The sequence below is a fragment of the Halichoeres trimaculatus genome, unplaced genomic scaffold, assembly GCF_033239565.1.
Source record: "Halichoeres trimaculatus isolate MK-OKI-2021-1 unplaced genomic scaffold, fHalTri1.1 fHalTri1_scaffold_18, whole genome shotgun sequence".
NCBI classification, from domain to species: Eukaryota; Metazoa; Chordata; class Actinopteri; order Labriformes; family Labridae; genus Halichoeres; species Halichoeres trimaculatus.
The window spans coordinates 19,524,495-19,550,697 of record NW_027437196.1 but is presented as its reverse complement, the minus strand read 5'-3'; the positions used below and the strand labels follow the sequence as shown (position 1 = coordinate 19,550,697).

The window sequence follows — 26,203 nt, the reverse complement described above, 5'->3', positions numbered from 1 at the left end:
CAAGTGTTACAGGACATCTCTATTGTCCATCAGAGCTTTTGAAACAGACACAGCGAACTTTTGGCTGGAGATTTTTTGCGTAAACGGACACACACACACACACACACACACACCGTTGGTTGACTCTTGGGTCAGTCATTTATACCAGAACATTCCATTTACACTTGATGTCATCTCTGTTCCACACACTGCTCCTAACACCCCACTACACAGACACATACACATCCTCACGCCCACCCACTCTGATGATATCGCTCCCTCTCACGCCATAAGTCAAAGACTTGACGAGATGGCAGCCGAGATCGGGGCTAAGTACAGAGATAACACATCTGCCTTGTTTTTGCTCTCCGTCTTCATTTCCTCTCCCCTCGTCCAGTCCCCTGTCTTCAGTGGACATTCCACTTGGAAGTGATGTGCTGTGGAATGGAGGAGTGTGACCAGATAAGGAGGTGAAGTGAGGCACGCTCACGGCTGGTAACGATCTATAGAACGGAGCCGATAACCCTGGCGGAACAACTGATTAGGGCCCGCTGCTCCCATTTATCACCTCTGGGTGCAGGCATAGAGGAATTTGCTGTTTTTTTCTGCTGTGACTCAAGGAGGATGGGGCAGACTTCCATAAAACTATCACACATCTCTTGTTTTCTTCAACCTCTCATATCTCTTTACCTCCCTGTCGTTGCTATGCATCATGTTGTTATCCAGTTTCATCTCGCTTCTCACAGCTTGACTCCTATTTACCCTGAACATCCTCTGAAAAAAAAGTCTTGAGTGAAGTTTGTGAAAGATGAAGTAGCTGATCAAAAACAGGTTGATTTGATGTCCTCCACAGGACTCATAAAAACAGACAGCACATGATAAATAAGTCTTTTGGCCCTGAGTTGGACAGAGGGATTCTTGTTTGGGTGGGTGAGCTGGCTCAAACGCAGGAACTCATTTCTGCATCCCCACTTCCCAAAAAAGGTGGGATGCTTTAAAAAAAATGTCAATAACAAAAGAGTTTGATAGTTTGCAAAGAATTTAAATCTTTAATTCAACTGGAAATAGTGCAAAGACAACACATCTTATGTTGCAAATGAAAATTGCCAGTGCTTCAAAAATACAATACAGTCCTTTTGAATTTGATGTGAGCAACACGCTTCATAAAGACTGGGAAAGGGAAAACAAAAAAATAGAAAAAAAATAATGTCATGGTGTATAAATGAAGGAAAATCTCATTTCTTATAGAATAGAAAAGAATAGAATAGAATAGACCTTTATTGTCATTGTAACAAGTACAACGAAATCAAAGTCACAGCAGCAATCATAAAAAAAACGTAAGAAAGTGTATAGAAAGTGAAAAAATGTCCATAAGAAAATAGATGATGACAGCTTGTCCATCATTCTCTAGTTCAGCCAGCCTCCACCTCCACAGGGTCCAGGACTGAGCTTCTTCAGTCATGCTCCATCTCTGTCTCCTGGATCCTGTCTGCTCACAGCAGGTGAAGCTCTTCCAACATGGTGTTGGTGTCTGATGTTAGCTCCGTTAGCCAGTTCTGTGAATAGCATGATGCTACTCTGCCCTCTGGTATTCCCTCTGTTGCTGGGTTAGCACAGCTAGCTCATTCATCTTATTGGAGATAGATCTTACGTTCCCAATAACGATGGATGGAAGGACAGGTCCATGTTGTCACTTCTTAGCTTTCACCTCAGCACCAGCATGTAGTCCTTACCTCCTTCTCCTCACCTTGTGGGAAGACATCAGGCCTTACACCAGTTAGCATTGACATGCTACAGGCTACTAACAGCTGAGTTCACATGTAAACAATGTGACCATGGTTACATGGAGGATCTCCAGACAAACACAGGAGAAAAAGTAGTAAAAATATCACTGAAGCCACAAGAAGTTTGGTAATAGTCTACCATGCAAAGAGGAACCTTGTCTGGCTTATCTGGCTTATTGTCAGTGCATTAAACTAGCATCTGTGATGATACAGGGTTGGTATGTGACAGAGACATATGTAGTTTACACACCTGGGAAGATTAAACCACTGCTGAGCAATTTATACAGGTAGTGTGTACCGCCATCCACACACTACCTTTTTTCAGGAGAGACCTTACATTTTTAGCATGACCAAACCATTTTCTACTCTTAGTACAACAGCATGGCTCCATAGTAGGAGAGTCCAGGTCCTGTAGCTCAGTGGTGCAGTGGATCCTCTCTCAATGGGAGGACTGGGGGTCCAATCCTAGGTCCCACTGTTCATGTGCCAAGCAGTCTGTTTAGTTCCTGAATGTTTGTCTTTGCACAATTTTCAATCACATAGGCTTAGCATGAATGCAAACCATAGAATATCAACATGTTAAAAAATTGTCCCAACTTTTTTTTTTTTTTTGGAATTGAGGTCAGAAGTTTTTCCAAAATACTAACTAAGCTCTTAGGAATGACTTTACCCTATGATGTTAGAAACTTGTTTAAAAGCTAATGGTAGCCTTGCATGTTTAGTGAGTGCAGTGTGTGTGTGTGTGTGTGTGTGTGTGTGTGTGTGTGTGTGTGTGTGTGTGTGTGTGTGTGTGTGTGTGTGTGTGTGTGTGTGTGTGTGTGTGTGTGTGTGTGTGTGTGTGTGTGTGTGTGTGTGTAACATTGCTCAAAAAAGACAAATAGAGACACTGTTTATGTATTTGTTATCTCCTCTGCTCTCTCCCTCTAGAAGCACCATAAAGCTGTCAGCCTTTGTCTAGTGTTAAACTAACTATGAAGAGGCCATGCAGAGGAGATCATTAACCTGGAATTAGTGTTTGTTTGTGCTGGTGTGAGGCTGTGTTTGTATATATAAGGTTTGTGTGTGTGCAGGAGGCTAACAAGGGGGAAATTAGAGAGGCAGTGATGCAAACAAATGTGCCTTCTTGGTTTTTCTCTGTGCATTTTCCAAATTTAGTTCAAATAAAACCGAGTCACAATATCCATCCAACGGTTAAAATGCCCACTGACTGAATTTTAGGTGGATGTGGTAATGCTAAGAAGGACTGGTAAAATAACAGCTTTAATGAAACTAGAGCTAAATAAGTGCAAACTGTATGAGTATCAGACAGTTATAAGGACATGAAACATCTGGCTGAACACATCTGGTAAATCCTGGACTTACATGTTCAGTTTTTAAACAAATGAGTAAGAAATAACTGTAATTAATGCAATAACAACAACAGTCACTGGTGGTGCTGGGTGCGTGGTATCAAGTCCCTGGAAAACTAAATAAGTTTCTGATACATTTGTTTGGATCTTGAGAAACTGTTGCATTTACCTTGTGTGCAAAGCTGAATAATTGTGACAGAAGAAAGTGAAGGAAAGTGCTGAGAGGGTATGACTCTTGTAAAAGGTTTGGGAACTACTTCTGTTATTCTCAAACTACCAAACAGGAAAACTTGACTCTTCTGCTAACCCATTGGCTTTTCCTGCTTCCATGTACTTTCCTGTAGTCTTTCACTCCTGACTGAATAATGAAACATTTTATGTCACATTAAACATTTAGGGCCTAGGCTTTGTACATTTAATAATGGTTGGTATGTCTTTGGAATTTCTGCTCCTTCTTCTCGTCACAAAAAAGGTTATGAACCTGTGAACCGCTGAACTCCAAACCGTGTCCTTGTGTGCCCAGTAAACTCCATCCATTATCATAATGATCCTGTCGTTTGCTCTGTTCCAGAGAGACGCTCTAGTTAGAGAGCTGACTGCTGCCGACAGGAATGAAGTAAATGTGACGGTAAACATTCCTGTTGTCACATTCTTCTGTGAAGCGACCAGGAAACCTGCAGGGTTTCATGGATCCACGTCTAGTCTATAAAAACCAAGTAAGAGGGAAAAAGGAGAGAGAGGCACACCCAGACGATCTTTGAAGGCTGATTTAAAGCTTTTGGTGACCTTGAGGGAGCAGAAAAGAAGGATGTCAGTGTTTATTCTGGAGGCTGCATATATACACTTGTACGTTCACAGATGTCATTGGGCTTATATTTGTGTAACATGAGGATATTTTATGGTCACAACAACTAAAAATACTATGGGAATTCTGTTTGTAGTTGCGCTAGCAGCGTGTTTGTTTGTCTGTTCGGCTCTTTGATTCAGGCTGAAACAACTGGACGGTTATTGTTTGGATTCATGTGATAGTTTTACAGAAATTTGTGGTTCACAGAGAATAAATCCTGTAGACTTTGTTGATAAACTGACTTTTTTTCCCATCTCCTTTACTTATTAGTTTCTTTATGGAGTGCATTGACTGTTTGATGGATTGCTGTGAAATTAAGGGCAGACCTTGATGTCACCTCAGTCTGGTTTGTAACAACTGACTCTGTTATGCGGATCAGGTTACAGCTCACTTTGTCCAACACTTAACATTACAACTTACACTTTGGTTCAGTTTAGTTAGCAAACATGCCAATTGAAGCATTTATTTCGAAGGACGTATGTTTGATATTGTAGCTTTTTAATATTGCTAGCATAGCATGGTCTGTTTTAGGATATCAGAATCAGTTATTACTGTTGCCCTTGTACAAAGTGGAGTAAGAATATTAAAAGAAAGCACAAATAGAATGTAGAGTTAAGTCTCAGTTGCTTTGTCTGCAGTCAGGCTGGAAAACGTTGCACACAGGCTTGCAGAAGGAGGATGTAAACAGCCACCAGTGGGAGCACCTTGGATTGGTAATGTGGTTGGGAGTATAGACAGTAAAAAAAAATGGACGTCATCTTGCCCGGCTCGAAATGAGATCTCCACAAAAACTGCTCCCCCTGGTGGCTGGCTGCAGTGTAGGTGAAAAAATCTGTCTTTCCAGTCATTCCAGATGGGCTGTGGCCAAACTTAAAAAAATCAACACACCTTGTCGAAATGTTTCTCACATCCGTTTGTTGTGGTGATTTGAAGATATCATTTGGCTGTCTTGTATTCAAGTCCCCTTTTTTTCTGAGAAGTCTTGTTTTCATCAGTTATATGAGGTTAAAAATGAGGTTTTAAATCACGTTTAACGATGATTGACAGCTGCCGTTCTCGTGTATTTTTTTCGGGGATTATAAAACATGACAGGAGGTAGAGTCAAGAAGAGATTAGACTCTTGAAAGAAAAAAAATAGTAATTATTTTTCTCACCCAGCTCCACCCAGATTCTCCCAGAATCCCTCACAGTCTCTACTGCGCAGACTCTGGCTGCACAACTGCTACAATGGCGACGCCTGTGACAGCGGTATTTGTTCAAAACCGTACAATGATAAATGGCAGAACCATGCTGTTTACTCTATATACAGTCTATGGTTAGAAGCCATGGAGGCAGCAGATCCCTTACCTAAGTGCAATCTTCCTAGAACTATACCCTCTGTTATTGGCGAAAAAGATCAACCTTCTAGCCCGGACCCTCTGGAAGCTGCTGATTGTGATGGTATAATCTGGAATATCCTGATGCAGCCACGTCTCCATAAGCGACAGTGGACGCCATGAGAGAAGACAGACACAGGTTACATCTCCTCTCCCAAAGTGTCCGTTGTCTTGCACCAGTTCTCGTCCTTCGTCGTTGTTTGTTTTCTCTGCGTCTTAAATATCCAGAGCTCAGCATGAATGTCTTCACACAAGAATTCTTCAAGGATAAATGCCCTTCAAAAGTTATTGAGTGTTTAACTTACCACCAAATATTACCACGTTTTCTCTATGTACCAATATCGCCATAGGTTGTAAAAGCTGACGCAACATATTGCACTTTGGTAGATAGAAAAGGAATAAAACATGACTGAGTGCATTTTTTCCAAACTGTGCACCATTATCTAAGACGGGTCATTTCTAACAGCCTTTGGCTCCGTTCTCATGTCTTTGACTTGACACCCTGTAAAAGATGAAAAGTGGGGTCTTGACCTCAGTTTTTCTTGCTATTTCAATAATCACTGACTTGGAAAACAGCAAAAACAAGAAAAATATGTCGCTATCCCTGATGGCTGTGTTGTCATGACACTGCAACTAGTAGGACTCAAGCTTGGCAAACTGTTGCTTCAGGAAATCAAACCCTTTGTCGTTTGAGAAACAAAAAACAACATGATGTTTATTCACTCGATAATATCTGTGTTTGACAGTTATAAGTGTGTTTGGCTGAAGTTCCTTACAGGTCAGGGTCAAGGGTTAGGGCATGAATGTAGTCCCTCACGTACTTGCTCAAAGCCCTTACAAGCCTATAAATACCAACAAATGGGACTTGACTTGTACTGTCTCCTCCATGATAAGTGTGTTTGAACATACTTGTTAGACATCACTAACTCTCCCCTCATTTACATGGAAGCTTCATCATACACCGGTGTCACATAGTAAGCTTCCACCCCTCGGCCCCCATGTATGTTCTCAGGCTGGTCGTCTCTCTAAAGAGGACGTGCCTGAAACAACAACCAAGGGCCCGTAGTGAGAAAAAGACCCCATGTGAGCGCAGATGCTCCTGACCCTCCCGAGCAAGTAGCCTCCCTTTCAACCGCGCTGCTGCTGACAAATTTACGAGCCCTAGGCTGACCCATGGGTTGACTTTCCAAACATGATACTGACAGGAAAACAGTCGGAGACGGGAGGGATGGAGGGAGGCAGGGAGAAAGACGAGGATGAGAAAAGGAGTGCAGAGGAAGGAGAGGAAAGATGTGTGCTCCCTATTTTTATCAGAAAATTACAAATGTGGTGGTAACAAAATGTATTTCCTGTCATTGTCGGAGGGAGCAGTGAGGTTTCCAGCCATAGGTATCATCAATAAAAAGAAAATGATCAGAAAAAGGAAAAGAGGGTAGTGGTGCAAGGAGAAATTAAAACTCTTAATACAGCCAATAAAGACAGAAGATCAGATGAGAAAGAAACAGATTTAAAAGCCAAATTTTTTTGAGCAAGAGGGTGAAACAGTAACACAAATGTGTACATTGGTTTGACTCCCATTGAGGCCACTTATGTGACAAATGTATCCACTCCCAGCGCCGTGAGGCTCTCTGGATAAAAGGATCTTATCACTAAGGATGTGCAGGGGAAACTCTGCCCAGTCTTTCCTCCTGCACTTTCCACACCTCTAAGCAGCACGTCTCCTAGATACCATTTCCGACAGTGTTAAGAAGGCAAGAAGGATCCCCCTACCAGTTAACGTGTCACAGTTTTAGCTCTCAGTACTTCTAAATATACACAGCAGTGTGTCTGTTTGACAAAATGTACAGTCAGGGTATTCACTTGTTTACAAACGCACACACATGCTGCTATGACAATCATCAGATTTACTTATATTTTATTTAGCCTTTTAAGTAGCTTCTCCTCATTATAGAACATGAAATGGTCCAGGCTTTAGAGAACGCAGATTGAGATCACATTCTGGGATAATCTTGCCCTTCTCTGTGTCATACTTTGCCAAGGATGTTGAGGTAAATGACCGTTGCCAGTGAGTCTGCTTCTTCTTGAGGTTTTGGAAGTTTTTCCTGGCTGCTGTTGCTCAAGTGTGTTGGATTAATGCTGTTTTTGTAAACAATGCTTAAGTTAAAACAGAAATGTTTTGTCACAATTTGGCTGTATACACACTTAATGTGGTTGATTATTACGACTTTTTTTTTTCTTTGGACTGCAGCCTGGTAGATAAATAGTGCCTCCTTGTAATGAAGACTATACTATAATTTTAACATTGCAATATTGTGATTGTTCCATTTGAGATGGCACTTGATGTAGTCAGAATTCTTAAACGTAGGGAACATACAGATTTATTATTAAAAAAAAAGTGAAGTTTTATGGATTAGTTTTGGATTAGTTTTTCTGAATTCCTAAATAAACTTCAGTTACAGCCTCAACTTTCATTTATACCCTCTGTGTTAACCTTCAGAGAGAATACACAGGATTACTCAGTGATACTGTGCAGTCAGATGTAGTGAAGCTATGTGGCCTTTGACAAAAAGAAGTCCCCCTGATAAATGATTAGATTCTCCATCTTTTTAACATTATGAACATCTATGTTATTTCATGTGCAACAACCACTTTGTTCTTTGTCTGCCAACCTATGCATTTCACGCAGTATTTGTATCTCTAAAAAACAAAAATATCCCTGGTCTTTGATTTGGTAGAAACACAGCAGTCTAAGATGACGATGTCAGCAAGTTAACTAAAAAAAACTTTAAAAAAATAAAAAAATGTAGTGATAACCATTGGCTGCACAAAATATAGACATAGTCTCTGTGACCTCACTCATTTGCTCCTAATACAGAGTTTTGAAGCCTCCTCACTACCAGCTTTGGGACACCTGCCTGTCAATCAGCAGAGCTGTGCCTTCTATTGGTTAAACTCATGATCTTAATATCTTCTAAACTCATCAGTTTGCTCCTGCATAAACCCCAAACAAAGTCAGACATCAGAAGAGGAGATTGCTGCGTGCACATCAGCAGCTCCCTACAGCTATGCTAGTCACACCGTTCTTAAGTTCGTTATCACTAATCAAACACATTAAAACACTCCAACTTGAAACGCTTCTCATCAGAGTCACAATATGTGATAAGTTTTTATACTTTTAACACTTTATGTGCACTTTTAGGACAAATACTGACAAAGATGCGACAGAGCAAACAGAAGACCAGCTTACCCCCAGCAAAGACATGAAAGACTGCACCGAACCATGTCATGCGCTGAAGTTACAACAGCGCCAACTTTCGCTGGGACTTTCTCAATAAAACATTACAAATACAGAAAAATAATGATTGTGTCCCAAATTTAACAGATATTTCACACAATTATTTACACTGTTACTCTTGCATGCCGTTGGTCTTTTTGAAAGCTGTGTGATGCACACAGGGAAGACTAGCAGGGCTTTATAGTTTGGACTATTTGCTTTCTAGAATTAGTTTCTGATGGCAGTAGTTGTATTCTGACCGGTTTCTCCATTGGTGTATTTACATTCTGCTTATAAAATATCTGTACACTTTACACGGCATGTCTAGTTTATTGCATTGGACATTATGGTCCAATGCAGCAGATACATTTCCACCATGGCAGACCCTGTGCTAACTAACTTGAAAGTGCATTTTTTACTCTCAGCAAAAACCTCAAACAACATGAGTAAGCCAGAGTTGTCCACACTTTCATCTCACCAATATTATGTTGACATTGTGGACAGAAGTATTATTAGAAACATTGTTTGTTTTCCTTCTGATTCCCCTCAAAGCCCACCTGCTTTTTAAATACCCAGGTATCTGGTTACCGTCGCTGTTTTTGGAGCTGCGCCTGTATGTAAAACAAGCAGTAGGTTTTACATGTAAGTCAGCCCAGGGGGGAGATTGAAGCTGGCCCAGACTGATTTATCAGAAGATCATATGCTGGGCCTCTGAGCCGCTGAAATGCATTGTGGTCACCACAGACTTTCCAATGGGAATCGCACTGAGGCTCAACTGTCTTCATGACAAAGAGGGTGAAGGGGAAGAAAGGCAGAGCAAGAGACATTGCAGGGAGATGTAGTGGTGAAAAGAGAAGGAAAAGTATGCAGAAAGGCAGAGGAGAAAAAAATAAATGGAGGTGTGAGGCAGGGAAACAGGGAATCGAACAGTATCATAGAGTGAGCTGGCCATCTACCTTCTGTCTATGGAATGTAAAGCCACCAATATTTTGACTTCTCCTTTGGAAACAGCTGCGTTTCCCTTTTTCAAAGATATTTTTTCCTTATTTATCTGATCCCTCAGGAGAGATCCATCTCCTGGCCCTGACACCGGCTTCCTCCTCTAAATCTGGGACCAGACTTGCCTAGCTCACACATGTATACACACACACACGCACGCACACACTCACACAAACACACCTGCTGCCCAAAAGCAGACGACCACAGATCGCTGTAGCAGGCTTGTCCTACTGCACTTTGATAGAAGCACATGGACACATAAAACATACAGAAATACGTGCCTGCCAAAGAGGAGGCACTTCGACGGCAGAAGCAACCACTACGGTAAACTGTCCAGAATCATACGAGTAAATCTCTGATTATGGACAAACAATTAGCCCAGAATAGCATGGGGCTCTTTGAAGCAGCAAATGGAGATGTTTCTGAGAGGGTCCAACCCTGGAGGAAAGTAGTAAGTTGTCATCATCTGTCAAATAAATCTTGGAGGAAATGTAGCTGAACATCAAGGACGGAGAATCCCACAAAAAAAGGAAGTAGATCAGAAGTTTCTTGTGCCATGGTCATTGATTTCCTCAATAAATACTGACTTTAATGGCTTCTTAGAAACATCTAATAAATGGGTCCACCTGTTATCCAACATTTGGGGATTTCATTTTGTGACCTAGGAACGGTAAAAAAAAAAAACCTTTATTGTCAAAAAACGCTGATAGATTTGCAGCAGCTTCTATTTTATTGCAGGGAATCGTCGTTCCAGATGAACCCTCCTCCGCTGGCCACCCAAATGTTTTTACCATGTTACCTATGGCAACCCAGAGACAGCAAGCCCTGACTGTACAACCAGCTCTAAACAATGCATTTGTTCACAGCAGATGAATTCATGATTAATGATTCTGGTTATGATTGTTGTTGTTAGTCACATACATTACACAATGAAGTGTTTGGTATAACTTCTTTTGTTTATGGCTTCAGTGTTTGGTTGCGTTTATTTTCTTGTTCGTGTGTAAATCAAACAGCCGGTAGTATCCCTGCCAACTCAGCCTCCAAATTCAACAAGATGTTGGAGAGGGAACAACTTGGGTTCATGCACCAACCTCTCGCAGAAATCTTTGGCTTTTATGCAGAGATCTCAACGAGCCGGAGTCCATCTGATTTTTAGATTTTTGGAAATAACATGATAAATAACATGATCTGTTAAAGTGGCAGTTTTCTCATTCAACCTCTTTTGTGGCCTGATGCTAGCTCATTGTAAATCCTAAAAGACTAATTAGATTTACCCATCTTTCATTAAACTGTATTTCAGTAGAGCTGGATTTCCACCATCTTTTGTAATGCTCATCCAAACACTGTGGATCTAAAAGGCCGTCCGACTCCTCAGTCCACGAGATCCTGTTGTGTGTGAAGATCCCTGATCTAAGTTGAAACATAGGCCATGTCTGTCTGACCAGAGGCTGTTGTGACAGCTGTTCTTCTGTAGAATTACATTTTTATGAACTTCCCATAAAGTGGAAAGGGGATATTCTGTGTTGATTATTTTCCAGCTCGTTTCTTTCCTGATTTCATGGAATTTCCTTTAAAAAGTAAAAAAGATGTTGCACCGTCTTTTGTTGACAGCTCATTGGCTGGAATTGATGTCCAATGAAAGAACACTTGTTTTTACGGGGGCTTTTGGGGAAAACTGCAACAAGCCATTAATGTCAATGAGTGTTTTTTCGGTGTCCGTTTGGAGCTGTGAGTGTTCAAACAGACACAGATGCTGTGTAAAGACTGATTGCAGAGATGGGCGTAAAGGTCAGATTTGGACACGGTTTAACAAGACTCCTCCCTATCACACACATTTGTCTCTGTAAGCATGTGACCCTTACACTCCAACGTCAGTCAGTAAAGATTTGTAAAAAGTAAGCTGTCAATGCCACGAGATAAAACATAAAATTACAGCACCATACTCAACTTAAAAATGTGAAAAATATGCAGAAAATGCAAACATACGCAACTTGAAACAGAGAGGGTTTTTGTTGCTCTGGTGCAACATGATGGAAAAAACTGTTCTTTTAGTGTACTGAATCAGTAGACTGAATAATTTCAGTACTTCTCTACAGCTTCGCCTTATTGAATCAGGATTTGATAAGCTGAAATATGACCAAATGTTAAGTTCTGCTCACTATTGTACTGAGAGCAACAGGTGGTGAATAAGAAGCCAATGAGCTGAGAATCTAGTAGGATAAAGTTACAATTTGCTGATTGTAATCTGCAAAATCATTCACAGATAAATGTTAAATAAAATATTTTCCACTTCCTTGATTTTGGAGACATGAGAGGGAGATGTAGGGGCAGGCTTGAGCAACTCAAGGATGTGAAAGGATGAGGGAGAGAGGGCTTTGCAGTCTAGAAACAGAGAGACGTGATTGGAGAGAGGAGAATGCAACGTAAACTGCGAAATGACTCACTCTTTTCAGTGATTCAGTTCAGTTTGTTTAGCCATGGTTTTTTCTTCTACAATGAATCATTCATGAACAACACATCACTACTGTGGTGATGACTTATCAGTGATAACTTCAGTATTACTGCATTAAAGGGGTGAGTATTGGCAAGAACTTCATGATACAATAAGCGTGACGATACTTGAGTCGCAATGCGATAAAATCATAATACCACAAAATTGTGATATGTTGTGATATTCTACACAGTTAACCATTTGATTGAAAACAACTGTTCTATTTTATTGTGTTTGAAATAATGAAAGTCGGATACAGTGTTTTATACGTACACTTAACTTGAAAACATAAAGTGCATCAAGTTTGCCACACAAACTATTGTGACATTAAACTGATGTTGCAAAAAAATTATTGGGTGACAGACGTGGTCAGTTGGTGAAACTGCTAAATGCCACTGAGTGTAATCAATGTTGCTCATAAAAAAATCTAATATTGCGCAAAATTGTTACTTTATCAGTCTACTACACAGAAATAATTAAACTTAAAATGATTTGTAACCAACTGACCCAAGAATAGAGAGAGAACATCGCTGTTTACAGCATCAAAATCCACTTCAAGTTGAGGAATAAAACATTTTGAATATACTTTGAGATTATATTTACTATACAGTTTATGGGCAACATACAGCGGAGTAGCTCTTCGGTGGTAGCTCTACCGCAGTGGAGGTGGAGGCAGAAGATGTTTTGTACTCCCAACTCACTTAAAGGATTAATTTTTATTTTAACATACAAATTGATGTAAAGAGTTTAATTAGATAATAAAAATAATTAATTAATAGATCTCTTATTAGGTCAAAGTATTTGAATATATTGGTAGAATAACTTATAGCGCTGTTGTTGCACCAGCTAGATTTTTCTTCTGTCTAAATTCTTGCTTGTGTTGTACGTGGCTTTGGACAAAAACGTCTGTTAAATTAAACTGTAGAACTGTATATTACTGTTTCAGTATTTTTTCACACCTTTACTACATAACTGTGAACATGAGTAAAAATCAAACCTTATCTGTTAGCTCCCACCAAACTCCTAAATTGAGTGGCATAAAACTTTTTGCAGCATTCTGACCTAAACTTTGTGATAACTTGGCTACATTATGCTGGGCTAAAACACCTACATATTGTTCTCATTATTAATTAAACTACCTTTAATTTACCAGGATTGTTACCATCAAGATGAAAATAATCTGTTTTTCAAAGGAAGCCCTCGTCAAAAGATGCAGCAACCATCTCATCTGACTTTGCTTCGTTTTGTTAGTTCATGTTGCCATGTTTTTATACACAATTTTTGAAAAATGTATCATGACATGTTTTGATTCCTGATGTTTTTCTACCAAACCTGTTTTTTTTTTTAATGGACAGATAAACTAAAATGTCATCCTGTGGCTGAGTTAGCATGTCCACATCTTAATCCTGAGTAATGGAGCTCGATGAAATGAAATAAAATCTCCTACTGACACACAGGTATGACATCTCCATCTACCTGGAGGCCAACAGGAGACTCAACAGAGAGTTGATGACTGTTACCTCTGAGCTGTCAGTCCATTGATGGGAAATACTGATACTGCACAGTCCAACAGCCATACCTCGGATATCTATCTGTTAGCAGAGCCTCAGCAGAGCAGCAATTAGAGCAAATTATCCTCCCACTCCTGGGTTGGACACTCAAACCCACACATATTGCACACTAGCTGAAATCTCAAAAAGGCAAAGGATAGACGTGTGTCCAGATTTCAGTTTATCATCTTGTATGGAATGCTGCCCGGTGCTGATGGAGCCTGAGTTGGTAAATCCAAAGTCAGCTAATCTTCCTCCATGAATGTGTACGAGGTTGCATTGTCTGTTTGCATGTATGGGAACTGTGCACCCAACATTATGTGTCATGGTTTTGGATGAAAAACCCAAATGCTTTTACAAGAATTATATGGAGGATGATGGCTGTAGAAAAATGTAATTATATGGTTCAAATGCAGCTTTTGTTCTTGGGGATGTCTGTCCAGTGAGGTCATGATGTGGTGTAACCTGTGGGAGGTAGAGGAAGAGCAGCAGGCTGACTATCCAGGTCACTGATGAATCTCAGTGTCCATGTGTGGAGGTGGAAAAATGAAGCTGGGACTGTCAGGCTTTCAGGATGTGTTGTATGAGTCTATGCTTCTAGTTTATCCAGGTGTTCTGGTAGAAGTATAAGTAAACACTAGTTTTTTTTTAAATTATATCTTCAGTTTTCCCTTAATAAGTTATGAAAGCTCCTGTATGAACGTTAGCCTTCACTTCCACACATCTTTCGTTTTAAGCCGTAAAGCAGCCTCTTGGGGTGTGGAAATTTAGCGCTGGTTATGCCCAGAAGTATAACTAGCTTAATTGCCACAGGAATAATGTCAACTCATTTCAGTGCAACCAAAACATGCATGAAATGTACCAACAACATGTTGAAGGTATCTCACAGTCAACAGTTCTTGAAGCAGGTTTCTCCAGCTTATCTTTCTTTATTCTGCTAAAGCTGCAAAGAAGTCTGCAGGAACATGCACAAGTCAACAGACTAGTCAGTCAATCATTTTTTTGGAAAACTAAACTTCTTAGAAAAATGAGCACTTGCATATAAATCAGCGTTAGAATGAACTTCAGTGACAGATACCATGTTTAGGAAAAAAAATAATTTTTGCTTTTCTTAATTTTATAGTTTGACCCATGCTCATGAAGGAGGCAGTGTTTATGACGTGCTGCAAGATTCACAGGAAGAGAATATTTATAGTCTGTCTTTATCATAGACTATATAATGAAAAGACTAAGTCTCCTTTATGTCACTCATCTGTTTCTGAAACAGTGTGAGTGTGTGTGTGTGTGTGTGTGTGTGTGTGTGTGTGTGTGTGTGTGTGTGTGTGTGACTACAAGCTTCGGACATAAACCCTCACTCTTGCCAGTGGCCCTTGGCTGGTCCTGTGGCGCTCAGTGTGTCGGCTTTGAAGCTGGTTCACAGGAGAAGATCAGAGCACAGGATGATTCTCCAAAGACACACACACACACACACACACACCCACACACACACACACACTGAAAGTAAATGATAGCTCCCGGCAGACCCTTCCTCCATACCTTGACCACAGGAACGGCCCTGCCAGCTGCCCGACCAGAAAGAGCCAAACACTCATCTTTAGGTTGAAACACATCCCCACGGTAGCTAATTATAACACCAGCACCTTGGGAAGCTCACACTACTGCTGTGTTTGTGCTTGTGTGTGTGTGCACTGACAGTCTTGATGAGCCTTTTGAATCACCAGTTTCTTTGGTGTGTTGTTGTTCCACAGTGCATCCATCTGAAAAGTAAACACTTGGATTCAGCTCAGGCCTCTTCAAAAACACAAGTATTCACTTCCTAATAAAGCAGAAAGAATACAGACAAACAAGTCCCCTTTCAAAGTCAATCTGGAGACCGAAACTTTTAATTAGATTTTGATGGTGGTATCAATAAATGGAAAACATGGACATTTCTGACCTATCCTCAGAAACCATTAAGCCTGACAGAGAGAAACCAGACAGATTATGGGCTGTAATTACATAAACACAGATGGATTCTTCTCATGCCTCAGACATCCAGAACATTCTTCATTGGTTTAACCCTCCGCAAAGTCTTTAACAACGCTGACATGTTCTTGGTGTGCACAAAATTAATTGAAGGATGAAAATGTCTTATTTTAAATTTTTCTTTTCCCACATTCACTTTCATTTTGTCTCCCTCTGAGAGGCTCTTTGTCAGAGCACTGCATTTGTGGGTCAGAGGAAATAGTAAATTATAGATTTAATTAGAAAGCAAAGATTTTTACGAGTCTTTGGGATACAGTCTTGGCATACTCCGAGCATGAATCTCCCACGAAACCTTAGTTATAGAGAAGACAGTGGAATCTTTGCTTTGCAGAAGAGGAAAGTTTGGTTTGGTTTGCAGCTACTCGAGCATCTTGTATTGCTGTTAGTCTGAGAAGGTTACTCATTCCAACTGCAATCATCTTATCGTGAAAATGTCTTCTTCAAATAACCTTTTCTCTGGATAAAGAGAACGTCGCAGAGAAAACCCTTCATTGTTGTGCATTCACAAGAAGTAGACTGAGGTTGATGTCAATGAATCAAGCTGCTTGACGACCAGTCCATTTCAGGAAAAGCTATAAAACTCTCACATTGATAACACACTAGTTGGCCAAAAGAAGTCGCCACCAGAAAAACAGTTACACACTCTAATATTTTGTTGGACCACCTTTAGCTTGTATTACAGCACAAATTTGCTGTAAGATTGTTGTGATAAGCTTCTGCAATGTCACAAGATTTGTTTCCATCCAGTGTTGAATTAGTTTTTCACAAAGATCTTGCATTGACGATGGTAGAGTCTGACCACTGTCAGTCAACAATCAGTGAGGCTAACCAGAAAAAGAGGCTTCAATTTGCTAGGGAGCATAAAGATTGGACTCTGGAGCAATGGAAGAAGGTCATGTGGTCTGATGAGTCCAGATCGACCCTGTTCCAGAGTGATGGGAGCATCAGGGTAAGAAGAGAGGCAGATGAAGTGATCACCCATCATGCCTAGTGCCTACTGTCCAAGCCAGTGGGGGCAGTGCTATGATCTGGGGTTGCTGCAGTTGGTCAGGTCTAGGTTCAGCAACAGTCTGTGCTCAAAGAATGAGGTCAGCTGACTACCTGAATATACTGAATGACCAGGTTATTCCATCAATGGATTTTTTCTTCCCTGATGGCACGGCCATATTCCAACAAGACGATGCCAGGATTCATCAGGCTCAGATTGTGAAAGAGTGGTTCAGGGAGCATGAGACATCATTCCACACATGGATTGGCCTCCACAGAGTCCAGACCTTAACCCCATTGAGAATCTTTGGGATGTGCTGGAGAAGGCTTTGTTGGTGCAAAATTAATGCAACACTGGATGGAAATAAATCTTGTGACATTGCAGTAGCTTATCAAAACAATGCCACAGCGAATGCATGCCGTAATAAAAACTAAAGGTGGTCCAACCAAATATGAGAGTGTGTGACCTTTTTTTTTCAGTAGCAGCTTTTTTTTTTTTTTGGTTTGGCAGTGTATCTTGGTACTCCAGAACCAAAGACTGTCTTTTTCTACAGGACCCTTCACCTACACACTGCGTCAAAACTTCTACCAAATGTCCAACACCATGATAACATGGTGTTAATTGGCTGTAAAGTAAATCCTTTAATTTGACAGATCTTAGGACGTATTCATATAACGTGGCATACTGTGTTTCTGATTGTCATGACTTACATAGCATGCCTGTAGCATCATTCAACATCTGTTCGCCTTCATGAAAAGGAAGCTTTCCTCAAAGTTTTGGAAAGGATGAACCAGGCATGAAGCGCACAAACGCCCTTTAGTCTGAGTACAGCCTACCAATAACCCCTTTAAAGCAACTGACCCAGGAAAATTTTAGGAAATATAGGCAGATTTAGTGTACCGCTGTGTTGTAAAAGTCACTCAAGGCTACAGTGGGTACTGCACTGAAATATTTTAATAGACTTGCCTGAAAGTCTTGTGGTACAAAACTCTATAACTGTCTCAGCATGCTAACTGTCTGTGGTGGAGGAAGGATTTGTGGGTTAACTTCAGCTACAGGCGGATAGAGAAACGGCTGTAAGGGCCTAACGTCTGTCAGCAGATGTGTTTAGTAAAGTCTTGATGACAGATCTAATGAGGGCTCCCTAAGGACCAGTCACAGGTGCTCTTTCTCTAAAACCTACATTCAGAGCATTAATACTGCAGAAAGGTCATCAGCTAAATGGGATGAATGGTTGGATAATTTATTTACTTTATGCACTCAGAGGATGCACTTTTGATGTGGATCTGTTTTTTTTCATACTGTCCACAAAATTGTGTTGTGTGCCTGGTGTGGTAGTTTTATGCCTCAACACCCTAAAAAAATAAGTTAATTTTCTCTCTTTGAAGTTAAAACTTTCTACGATCCCCTCTTTTAAATAAATGGATATCTGACAGCGTAATTGCCTTTCAGAAAACCACCCATAACAGTCCCTTTAGTTAATTTTACCAACTGAGTGTTGCTGAGGGGAGAAAAGTATTTTGGCTGGAGAAAGTGGTTGTTAGTTGTTTTGCTCTGTGGTTGTGGGACGTGTGAGAGAAAGCAGGAGGGATTTGATGCAGGCGACCGTTGGCCAGCTGTCTCTCTCAGGGATTTGCTGGACGGGGTTAGGAGTGTGAGCAAAAGCACTGACCACTGACCACAGACAAGTCGGCCGGTCTACCACCTCGGGCTCTTTCCTGCTCCTTTTTCTGCCGTGCACCAAAGAACCCTTCTATTCTGCTCCTCTACACTCTTCTTTTTTTAGTTTATTCCCTGTTTGTCCGTCTCCCTTCCTTATAAATTCATCCTTCTCTTTGCTCTCCTCTTTTTCTGGTACTTTCCATCATGGCTCTCAAATTAGTGATTGCGTCATTACTCCCTTTGTGGTTTTTAGATTCAGCTGAGTCCTTTTTGAATTCTGTTTTGTTTGTTTGTCTGCTCGGCCGTCAGGCACAGACAGCCTTCAGGCAGAGGCTTTCACTCACTCGTCTTTCTTTCAACACCTTTTTCTTCTTTCCTTCCCTTGCTTATAAAAAGCCAAACTGATGTCACACTGAACTACTTCACTGTACTTCCAGGATGTTATTTCAGTTCTCTTTAAGCTGGGTTGAAGAGGAGTGGTGGATTTTTGTTTTCCAAAAATAGTAGGTCAAATGAAATTGCAGATTCATAGAGTCTAAAACTGCTGTTGGACTGCTTTTTCTCTTTTTACAGAATCAATAGTATTAAATTGTAGCTGTCCTTTATCTGGTAAAATTATCACTGATGTTTATGCACACTAGCCTCCTCTTTACTATCCTCTGCTTTATAACAAATGTGTTTTTGAACATCAGGGCCATTATTGGGACATGGTTTAGGAGTTTTTAGGGTCAGTGCGAGTGTTTGTGTGTATATCTTCGTGTGGGCTGACATAATACCTACAGCAGCAGGGACAGGACGGCAGCACCAGATGTTGCGCAGGTGGAAACGAGAGAACAGCTCCTATCAAAGCAGCCAAGTGAATCTGCAAATCGTCCGCCTCACTCTCCCTCTGTCACTGAGTGTCTCCATTTTTTTCCTTTAATTCATCCCTCTCTGAGTCCCTTTGGTCTCTCCATCTTTCTCTCAGTGACAACTGACTTTATCTTTCCTTGTCTGGTGTTGTCATCTTACTCCTTCCTCCCACGTTCATTTGGTTTTCATGTGCTATCTCAATATACATACACCTTTTTGTTAAACTTTTGTTTGAAAAAAGTTTTCTGAAATATGACTTTGGCAATCAATGATATGCATTTCTTACAATTTGATTATATTTTTTGAGAAGTTGCTTGGTTACACATATCCCTCATTGTGTGAAGTTCTCCTTGCCTGATGTGGGAAGTAGTGGGTTGGAGGTAAGGATATCAGTCTGAGGAGGCAGGAAATCAAAAGTACACTGCAAAAACCAAAGTGGAGTGTTAGGCCTGGTTTATGCTCCTGCCTCAAACTGACGCCATAGGTCCATATAGCTTTGATCTCATGAAGAAGTTGAAGCACATTACCTCACACATTAGCCTCATCTTCTACATCAGGGGTGGCCAACCAATCAGAGACCAAGAGCCACAAAAAATGTGGTCATCCAAACGCATTTTCTCTGACACATAAACAAATTTACATAAAATGAAAATCAATACATTTCCAATTTTCAAAGTGAGATTTATTGTTTGTAAGCGTGTTTAAATTTGTACTCAGAGCCGTGTCAAAGACAAATTTCTGTTTTTACCGCAGAAGAGACAAAGTTCCATCTATCTATCTATCTATCTATCTATCTATCTATCTATCTATCTATCTATCTATCTATCTATCTATCTATCTATCTATCTATCTATCTATCTATCTATCTATCTATCTATCTATTAGGGATTAAGAGGACCGCATGTAGAGAAAAGAAACTGAAACTTAGGTATAAATCTTGTCACCCAAGTATTGATCAGTACTGATCCCAATGTTTGCAACAATATATCAGTTTTATGAGTGGATCGAAGAGCCGCACACTGAAAGGCAAAGAGCCACATGCGGCCCGCGAGCCACAGGTTGGCCACCCCTGTTCTATATCCTTCACTATGGTCAACAGCGACATTTATTAGCTCCAACTACAACAGCACCTTATAGACCCAGCTTGGACAACACTGGGGATGCAGCAACAATAAACTCTTCATTTAATTGGACACGCAGAAGGATTTCCTTTCTTCAAACATATGTTTTCATTTACCAGGTTAAGATTAACTCTTGTGGGCTGGTACTGGTCACATGATATAAGTGTCATCACCACCTGCCCACTCACTCCGTTCATTTAAATGGATTTAAATGTTTCTAAATGCTCTTCAGCATTCACCACTGTAGTAGTCATATTTCTTGCGTTTATTCTTTCTTTTTAAAATCTCTCATTCATTTTTCTCTCTCCTGCCCATTTGTTAAGTCAGGTAAAATCCCTCAGAGGGTCCAGCTGGATCATCTGAGATGACCCCCCACTGTCCAATGGCTTGGCCTGTGATCATTAAAATATAATAGACTGAAACTCTGTCTTATTTGGATTGCTCAAGATTATCTACTGTTTCTAAACTGGAGTCTTGCAATGGGTATGTGGTAAAAAATTCAACAAGTAAGGAGTGTTTTCCTCAAGATTTTGTCAAGCACTATTTGTACCAAAACACTAATGTAACCATGCTTCCCATCTTTAGAATCACTCTGAACGAATACCTCTGAATCATCCCCATCCAAATCCCTTTTCCCTTCTGTGTGTTCCAGTCTCACAGTTCACGTCACGGTAGATTAGCACAGAGTTTACGCTCCCTGTACACGCCGTGTGAACACTTTCCTTTGATTTTAGTGCAAAACCTCAGTGGATTTCAGTTGAGTTTCAGGCTGAGACGAAGGTGGGGAAGCAGCTGGAATGCTACTTAGCGGCTAACCCTGTGGCTCCCATGGCCACAGATGCAGAGAAGTTCAGTGATCGAGTGTTTGAGATGTGAGATATGAGGCTGCGGCTGACTTCATATTTCATACTTTTAATTGTTTGTCTTTTTCTGGAAGTTGTTTGGAGCAACTCCCCTCTCTACAACTGTAAATATGATTGATTTGAACTTAAACAGGCCGTCGGGTTGTTTGATGAGGCCAGATGTGCATTCAGAATTTAATCCCAATGTGAGGGAAATAAATGCTAAAGAGAAATTGAGCAGATAAATTTTCCCCACATGGAAAAGTATTTCCTTCTTGGACAGAATCTGCTTCAGTTCTCCTGTATGATTGCAGTAATTGTGTTGCATTCTTCATGGAATAAAAAGAATGAAAGCTTTATTATTGAGTTATGAGACTGAGCTTTTATTAGTTGATAATCTTTATGTTTTACTTGACTGTTTTACTGGACGACCGTGGGTATAATTTATCGATTTTTTAAGGTGAAACTGACTTTTGTTGGTTAGGGTTAAAGCAGCCAGGAATGACTCTTTCAATGCTGTTTAAGAGTCTTTAAGACATGTCCTCAATGTGTAATGTTAGTAAATACCAGTTATGGCTTCCAGTAATCCACCAAGCAAAGCTAACATAACCTCACTCTTCATTTTATTGATAGACTCTCAAGTTTGAACAGACCACTGCAGAATAATTGCTGACTGTGGGTCGGAATGAACATTATCACAAACAGTTTAGCCCCTGTGTTATAGAGTGATAAAGCCAGAGCTAAAGGCTAATTAGCCTTTAGCTAGGGGTGTATGACTCCCCTGTTTAGCTTTGTCTGCTCCTCTGTTCTTTTTCTGTTTGACAGTTTAGCTCCTGTGTCCACCATCACTGCAAAATTATTCCAAGATATGGGTTTTAGCAGAAAAAAACACAGATCTCTGTTTTTTATCTCTTCTCTCTACTAAACTTCGTCAGCCAGCATGGTGTTGTCATAGAGACCTAAAGGTGCTGTAAATCAATCTGGTCCTGGTCAACCCGACCTGGAAGCTAAGATGTAGCAATTTAAAATAACCTGTAACCTGTAATATTGATTATCTCAATTTAAAGTGTGGATTACAATCAAGCATTTATCTTGAAGGGAGACTTTTTAAAGATCACTTTCAAACTCCTCACAGCGCCCCCCCCCCCCCCCCCCCCCCCATAAATAAACACATGAATAAACAAATTCTTTAAAAAAGTTAATGAATAAGAAAATACAGTTTCACAAAACATCTTGAGTTTTTGGTCATAGCGGTGAATACATATATAAAAATGAGGATTACTATGCAATATCCCTACTTCTATTTTGTTATGCTTAGTAAAAGTAAGGGTATCATCAGCTCATATTGCATAAATGCTGATTGCAGTTTGAAACGCCCTTTCCAATAACCCACACAATGAAAAATGGATAAAGATTTACTTTGGTTCAGTGTGAAGCTCTGAGTGCCAGTAAAATCTGCCAAACACGTTTAGCCTCTCAGTACAGTCAGGTGCCTGATTTTTGTGCATTTGTTGAGAGTTCATTTCAGCAGATGTTATAAATATTTGATACATATGAAACTGTTGCTGACCTTAACACCACCTACAGGCAGTTTATCAAAGAGCTTTCGTGCCAGAAAGCCCGTTGATTCTTAAATAGGGAATATACAATTTCAAGATGTTGGTCTTTGAGCCCGGAGGGGAGCGTTGAAAAGTCATTTAGAGTACCGTGACCTCTGCTTAAGTCCTCCACATAACGACACACAAGCTTAGCTGATCTATCTACTCTTGAAGCAAAGACCAGACCTGTTATCACACAGTTTCTGCAACATCTGTGTGTGTGGGCAGCCTGTGGAATATGATGATGAAACAGAGACTGTCACATCTGATGGAAGTCACAGCGACACATATGTCAAAAACATGCAGTTTCTCTATAGGTGGTTTCTTTGGCTTGGATGGAAAGTGAAAATCTTTTCTGATTTTTCTTAGTGATGCAGTGATGCTTGGAAGACACTCCTTCTTTCCTTGCTTTTAGTCTGAGTTTTAGACTAAAGTTCAGCATCCAAATAACTCTGAAATATCTGGGGATATACAGAGATACAGAGGAAGCTCTGACCTGGATGTTGTAGTGAGGTGGGGCTGTTACCTTTGGGAGTCTGATTGATTCCACAGTTGACACAATAACACAGTTTCCTTTAGTCATGGGGAACAAAATAATAATAATAATAATAATAATAATAATAATAATAATGATAATAATAATAATAATAATAATAATAATAATAATAATAATAATAATAATAATAATAATAATAATAATTTAACAAGTCTGGAACTGGTTTAAACAGGATGAGGACAGGATCATGTTTATTACCACTTTGCACCATGTTCACTGCAGAACCCTGAGCCTATTTAATTTGAACATGTAAGTCCTCTCACCATCATCAGGACACCAAATGCAGAGATTTTCTTGGTGGTCAGTCAAGGAGGGGAAGCTCATTTTTTACCGGCCTACATCATAAATTTGTTTATTTATTTAAACGTAAATTCTACCCTCCGTGTCAGCTTGCTATAGCTGGAGCTGCTACGTGAGACTATGACAGGCTGTAAGTGTGAGTGACAGGGGAGAAGCCCCGCAGCTGGAGCTGGAGCTGCTTATTGGTGAAAAGAGAGAGAATCTTTAAACACAACGCTCGTCGTTTTTAAGAAAGGTAAACTCGCTGGGGATTGATAAAGCCTCCGGATCGGTACATAACAGAACTCAGAACTCATAACTCAGAAGATGCTCCGGTGGAGGGTTATACTTCAAGAATCGCTGATTGGCTCATTTCACTGTCAATCAAAAAGGGATTCGGCCTCAGACAGATCATCCAATCATCATGCAGAAGCCCAGCGTCCAGGCCAGCCCACTGCCTCATAGACTCCCAGAGACGCTGAGCGTCCGAGGGCGGGACAAAGCCCAGCGTTTATCCAATGACAGTCCAGTTTCCACAGTGGAACAACCCACTCTACGCATCCCCACTGAAGTCAGAAGACGCTCAGCGTCCGACTGTGTTAAAGCGCTGAGACGCTGCGGGGATGAATGAGAAGGAGGTGGAGCCAGTTACCTGTGATAGGTAGCTGATTCTGAACAAAAGATGAAGGAATTCTAGCGCATATTTTGTCAATAAAATGTACACACAGCAGAACATATCACCACTTTTTTGGGGACATTTTAGAGGAAGCTGAGCTTCCCTTGCAGTCTTAGAGCAATCACCACTGCTTGGCGTCAATAATGTCGATTCTTAAGTGAGCTCCTGAGACTTTAAGAATTAATGCCAAGTAGCTTTGAAGCCATGATGGCAGCACCTGGTGGGTCAACCTCTCACCTGAAACACTTCATGCTTTTTTATTTCTATTTGCCATTCACCTGCCAGCACACGGATGCAAAATGGAGTGTATGGTGTTGTATTGTGCATGTATGTGTATTGCTGAAGACACAGCAATTCTTAATGCGTGTTTTTAAATTTAGTTATGCTACTATAGATTTTGTGTATTTGGCAGAATGTTGCACAACTGTTAACTGTTTTCAGTTTACTGTTTTTAAAGCCCATTTTTTCTCATTTATGTCTTCCAACTCTGTGTGTGTCCATAGAAAAGCTGAGACAGGAATCGCTTTGCTGTGGGAGAAAATCCTCCAGCAGAGGCAGGAACTGAATCCCCAGAGAGCACATTATCATTACGGCCTATAATGCACATAAAAGCATAGGAGGGAGCTCATTTGTTGGTTTTTGTCATTTCTTGCTGTCAGAAGTGGTCACTGAGAGTCTATAGGCTTGCTACCACTAAAAAAATCCTGGGCTTTTGCTTCAGACTGATGATAACAGGGATTTATTTAAGGAAACTGGAAGCCACGAAACCTATTAGACCTTGGGTATAAATCCCATGTGAGCGTTTTGAAAGCTCCAATGATAGACCTCTGTACAGTGTCAGTGACACGGATATTCACTCGTCACTCACTACTGTAATTTACACCCAAACCACATTTGTAAATATGCAATTTCAATTGATTTGCAAGTGCTTTAAAAGGTATTGTGAAAGTTATAAAAAGCAGTTCCTTTTTCAGTAATGTGGATGATAGCTTTGAGCACCACTCTAATAAAACCATGACTTCCTCTGAGGAGCAGGACTCAAAAACCCATGATATCCCAGTTCTACCCTCTCTGTTTGTGTTCAATGCTGTAATTCTGTTTCCATTCCACAGTGGAGTACGACAGGGAGCTCTCACCACATCGGCGTCACCACAAGGAGTTCAAGTTCAACCTCTCACAGATCCCAGAGGGCGAGGCCATCACAGCAGCAGAGTTTCGTCTCTTCAAGGAGTGTGTGAGCAGCGCCTTCCGCAACGACACCTTCCTACTCAAAGTCTACCAGGTGGTCAAGGAGCACCCTGACAGGTAAACACATAAAATAGACCCCAGCATACTTAACATGAAGAGAATTAGTCACATTCCTCCAGAAACTAAAACCTGATTCCCCCTAAAACTTTTAGATCTGCTGCATTAATGAAATATCATTTCTGCACCCACACATATTAGCTTGCTTATGTTTAGGATGTTTGTTTACTGTTTGGTTTGTTGTTTACTGTGGGCTGTAAAGGCAATAGATGTATGGATGCATTGACTGTTTTGCTTTGATGGAGAGGTGGTTGATGGTTGACTGCACTGCACCTTGCCGTACTTCAATACGCCACACTGCTTTCCCCCACTTGACATCATATCAGTCATCCCATGTTCATATGGGTTTTTCCCTCATGTTTCCTTTTTTATCCTGCACAGTTTGATAGTTCAGCTGTAAAAAAATGCTTCTCTACCTGCAGTTTGAGGTCTACCTCATGATTATGACTGTAACTTTCTGCAAATTTGTCGACAATGCCCCCTTACAAAGGTAAAGGTTAAAAAAGTGATTAGCATAACCTGCAACCCAAAAAAAGGTTTCAGTTTCTCAGCGCTGCAGCTTTTTCAAATAAACCAGAATTTTTTAAATGCATACCTTGAAACCTATAAACTGTGCATGTTCATGACCAAGCAGTGAACTGGTGTGCCTA

The 26,203-nt window shown here is 40.5% G+C and overlaps 1 protein-coding gene across 1 annotated transcript in view; it reads left to right on the top strand.

Annotated features, from left to right (window-relative positions):
• bmp6 (bone morphogenetic protein 6) overlaps nucleotides 1–26,203 on the top strand; it is a 56,572-nt gene that overhangs the window by 7,108 nt on the left and 23,261 nt on the right. Inside the window, exon 2 of the mRNA XM_074693293.1 lies at nucleotides 25,361–25,553. Coding sequence (XP_074549394.1) covers nucleotides 25,361–25,553 — 193 coding nt within the window. The remainder of the gene's footprint in view (nucleotides 1–25,360; nucleotides 25,554–26,203) is intronic.